General features: G+C 40.8%; 1 protein-coding gene across 1 annotated transcript in view; it reads right to left on the bottom strand.

Annotated features, from left to right (window-relative positions):
• Window positions 1-2,505: 2,505 nt before the first annotated feature.
• Window positions 2,506-4,906, bottom strand: part of LOC107757668 (vesicular inhibitory amino acid transporter) — a 13,345-nt gene continuing 10,944 nt past the window's right edge. Inside the window, exon 3 of the mRNA XM_016575226.1 lies at window positions 2,506-2,943. Coding sequence (XP_016430712.1) covers window positions 2,506-2,943 — 438 coding nt within the window. The remainder of the gene's footprint in view (window positions 2,944-4,906) is intronic.

Below are 4,906 nucleotides of genomic sequence, written 5' to 3' on the forward strand. Positions count from 1 at the left end.
TAAATTTTTTTTTTTAATAAATTATAAAACTCGCTAGATTTAGCTATATTTGTGCTTTTACAGGCATGGCTCATTGAATTTGCCACTGAATCGAGATGCCTCATATGCAAATGTAATATATGACATGTTATTCTATATCAAGAGTGATGTTGCCGAATATATGTTATTTATAATGTTCACATACATACATATGTCTCAACAATATATATTATTTATATAGTATATGCAACTTCATTAAAACAACATATAGGCTACACAACAAATCTGTATACTTTTGATTTGATCTGTACAAATTTGATTGGAACGTACTGTAAGCACAAGGAGAGGAGAAGATTATGATCCAGTGATTTGGAATACTGTACAATCCATGAGTTACATGGACTTTTGATACTTCGGATTTTATGATACTTTTGTGCAGCATTTAAACATTTAGGTGGTGGACACATCCCCAACATAACACTTGATGGAAGAAAAAAAAACAACTAGTAAATAATGACAGAATTGTTATATTGTTGAAGTATTCCTGCAAGAGCACTTGAGCTTCATTCTGAGGCACCTTTGCATGACTGCATGTAATTATTACCAGTGTTCATTAATGAAGCAGTCAGGAGCTGTTCTCAAGGACTCACTGCTAAATTTGATTGATTTTAATATTGCGTTTGAGTGTGTGTATTTATGGATCCTCTCATCATCCTTTTATGAACAAAAGACACTTTGTTTTATTTATTTATTATTATTGCTTTTGACGTTTCTCAGTCTGGAAATTAAATTTTGGTGATATAGAAATCGCACAATTCACCTTTAAGTCTAATTTAAGAATAGCTCAGTCCCAATAAATAGCAATGACTTGCATATTATCTATTACTCTCTGGTGTTGGGCTCAAATCACATTCACATATTCTCATCATGGCAGGTTTGACATTTGATACGACGCCAAACGTCACTGGTTCTTGAGTGGTTGTTTATCAGTCATGACGCATATGTGTGAATGAGATTGGAGAGTGTTTGCCCTGTGTGGCTTTCTCTTCTCTGTGTGACCTTCTCTTACTCTGAACAACGGCGATAGGTGATTTCTTGAGCAACTTATTTTAATGACAACAGTGTCATAGTTTGACGTGATGGGTCAGATGTGTGGGTTGTGTCTGACTGTAGACAAGGATTTAAAGGAACAGAGAACAATCTCACAATGTTCACAAACGTTATATAAATGTAAGCACAAAACATTTTTAATATAATGCTTATGGAACGCTCTTATAATTTTATTAATATTTGATATACTCCTTTCTCATTACATTGAGAAAACATTATTAGAACATTTTTGGAGAAACCGTATGTTATTTGTACTTGAACGTTCAAAGAAACGTGTCTGTAAACTTTAAATAATGTTCTAATCATGACAAGAAAACTGGACTTTTTACATTCTTAAAATATTACAAATAAACATTCAAATAGCATTTTATTCTGGGTTAAAATAGAGTTAGTAGAAAATTTAAGAAACATTTTGTAACATTTCAATAACGTTCTAATCATGACAAGACAACTGGACATTTTAACATTCCTAAACATTCAAATAAAATAATATTTTGGTTAAATATACAATTAGTAGAACATTTAAAAAACGCTTTTGTAACATTTAGGTAAAGTTTAATCACAACAAGAAAATTGGACATTCCAATTTTTTAGAAACATCAAAACAATGTTTTTCTAACCTAAATTTGTTACCCTGGTAAATGTAAAGAAGTATCTGATACTGAAATCCAATCAGAGCCTGTGATACTGAGGATAAAGGCAAGACATGTTATGAAAGATCATGCAGAGTTTGGCTTTCCGTGTCATAAGCTTTTATACATTTTTTGATAAATCAACTTTCTTTTTGCGCTGATGTCACTTAGGCCACACGGGCTGCTGGGTAACATTCACCAGTAGCTCTATAGCGATGTAGTCATTACTTAAAGAGGTTTTCATTCAGAACTGAAGAACTGGTCACAGATAAAGACTTAAAGACTCTTGGTCACGACTGACTGTTTGACCTTGTTGTTTGCCCTGCAGGAGCAAATCTAATTTCATAATGATATTCTCATCAATGAGAGAGAGAGAGAAACACACAAACTGAGGCAGTTATGAAAAAGTGCTGTTTCAGAAGCTCATAATTTAATAGCCTATTAGTTGCTAGCAGTATGTTTATGATTAGTTTTTTACATGAAGTTAACTGACTGTCAAAAGTTGTTTACTGCGCTCTGGAGACAACGAGGGAATAATAAACACACTGTAGAACAGGATCTCGTGTACTTTTCATGCGTGATTGGCCTGGTAAGTGCCTGAGCAATGAACATGGTGAATTATGACAACAACACTCAACGCTAGATAACATTTCACAGTCAGATTTGTGGAAGGAAGCAAAGCAGGCTCATTAACCTCCAGACACAGCTCTGTTTAACTTTATTAACAACCAAAAACCACCAACCAGAGCAAATGGAAACGCAGACAGAGAGGACGATTTGTTATCTATTTGTCCTCAAAGGCTGTTATCATTCCTTTGATGGAACATATAACCCCGGAGATGCTGCAGAAACAGCCCAGCAGTAATATCAGCAGGTCCAGAATCCTGCGGCTCACGCCCAGCTGAGTCCATTTCAGCTGCAGGTGGAAGAGCGCTGGGAGCAGAAGCGTCATGGCCGCCCCGGTCACGCTGCCTGTGAGGCCCATGAGGAGAGAGAAATGAGGCACGCACAGTGCCATGATGAGGGTGAGGAAGAGGAGAGATCCACGCAGGAGCAGCGTCCCCCGCTCTGATCCTTCTGCAGATGAGTTGAGTTTCAGGACGCCTGTCTGCAGTATCTCTGCTGCGGCGTAGAATGGCAGAGGGTATGAGAGGAGAGCCTTTGCCAGCAGACACAGGTTCACCACCATCCGCAAAGCGGTGGGCAGGTTATCTGTTATCACCTAAGAATAAAAACAACAACAACAACAAAAACTTAAGTCTCCTTAAAGGCATAGGCTTTCCTGTAGCTCAGAGTGATAGTAATGCCAAGGTCATGGGTTCGATTCCCAGGGAACGCAAGAACTGGTAAAATGTCAAATCTGTTCCTTGAATGCAAGTTGCTTGGGATACAAGCATCTTTCAAATGCATAAATGTAAAAATGGATAGTTCACCTGGACAGAAATGACAGTGGCCACCATTCACTTCCATGGTGTGGAAAAAGCAGCTTGGATATTTAGCTAAATGACTCCTTTTCTGTTCTACAGTAGAAAGAAGGGAGCTTATGTTCCCAGGGTCCTGTGTTAGCCTAACTCCAACCCTACACCTAACCATGGGAACATAGGACCCGTCGTGACATCATTTGTCATATAAATCTTGGGAACATGGGAATAATGTCAGGATTTTTATTTCTATCCAGGTGAACTATCCGTTTAATACAAAGCAAACTTGTCTCTCTCTCTCCATCAGCTGCTATTGTTAGTGGTCACCACAACAGAATTATCCACACATTATTTGGCACAGGTTTTACACTGGATTCCCTTCCTGACCCAACCCAGCACTGAAAGCATCCCCAGAGCTGGGACAGGTTCGCACTCATGCCTATGGCCAATTTAGTGTATCCAATCCACTACATGTTTTTAGAAGGCTGGGGAAACCAGAGTACCTGAAGGAAACCCACGCTAACACTGGGAGAACATGCAAGCTCCACACAGTAAAGACTCTTGGCTCAGCCATGACTCAAACCTGAGAAATGTCTTGATGTGAGGAAACAGAGCTACCCACTGAGCCGCCCTGAATGCAAAGGAAACTTGTGCTAGGACAAAGCTAATATAGTCCCAAAAAGACTAAATCAGATTTAATTCTCAATTTCGAATCTTGAATTCTCATTAGGTCAACCACTTTTGACGTCACATCAGTAATAAAACAAATGCTGTGTCCTACATTTGTCTTTTTACTTTTGAAGGAATGACGTTTCAAATGCACCTGATGTGTTGCTTTTATCTTTAGCTTGTTCGCCCATCCCTGTCCTCTACATAGGACAGGAGTTTCCAATCGTGCTCCAGGAAGGCCACTAGCTGGGTTTCCATACAAATTAATCTACATCAGAATTTATTCGGCAAATGTGATTCCATCTCCCATTATTCATATTAACTCTTTTTTTTAAAGATAATAAAAATAAAAACGTCTCCAGGTTACGCATGTAACCCTAGTTCCCAGAGGGAACGAGATGCTGCATCGAAATGCTATGGGAACGCTTTCAGCGTGACCATGCTCTGAATCATGTGTGTAATCAGTCCAATGGATGGGCGAGACGTCACGGGCGGGGTGACGAAGTGACCAGGAAGCTTAAAAGCACATGCGGTGTATACAGTGGCAGCTTCTGGCAAATGAAGTAAGCGCTCGCAGGGATGGCGGAAGTATGGCACTGAGACGCAGCATCTCGTTCCCTCTGGGAACTAGGGTTATATGCGTAACCTGGAGACGTTCCCCTTCAAGAACTCGAGCTGCGTCGAAACGCTATGGGAACGAGTATGCCCACGCCGCCAGACTTACAAATCCCTGCCTAGTGTGGAAGAGCACAGCTAAAGCGAGAGACAAGAGCCAGGAGTGGCGCAGAATGCAGGTAGGCATCTGACAAAGTAGGCAGGGACATCCCGCCCAAAGGCCAACTTCAGAAGGAGTGAGTCTTGACCCCCAAGGAGAGGGGAGATCAGAGGACTCGAGGCTATAGAATAGTAACCGGAGGCCTCAGCTTCAGCACACCGTGGAGGAAACGTGAAACCAGGGGTTGTCTGCCCACTGACTGGCCACTGAGAGGGGCGTGGTAGGCCGCAATGGCCGCCACGTAGACCTCCAAGGTGGAGTGGGTTAACCCTGCGGAGAAACGGGCCTGCAGGAACTCCAGCACTGTACCAACTGGGCAG

Source organism: Sinocyclocheilus rhinocerous, unplaced genomic scaffold (assembly GCF_001515625.1).
Source record: "Sinocyclocheilus rhinocerous isolate Xijiao unplaced genomic scaffold, SAMN03320098_v1.1 scaffold1044, whole genome shotgun sequence".
Taxonomy (NCBI): Eukaryota; Metazoa; Chordata; class Actinopteri; order Cypriniformes; family Cyprinidae; genus Sinocyclocheilus; species Sinocyclocheilus rhinocerous.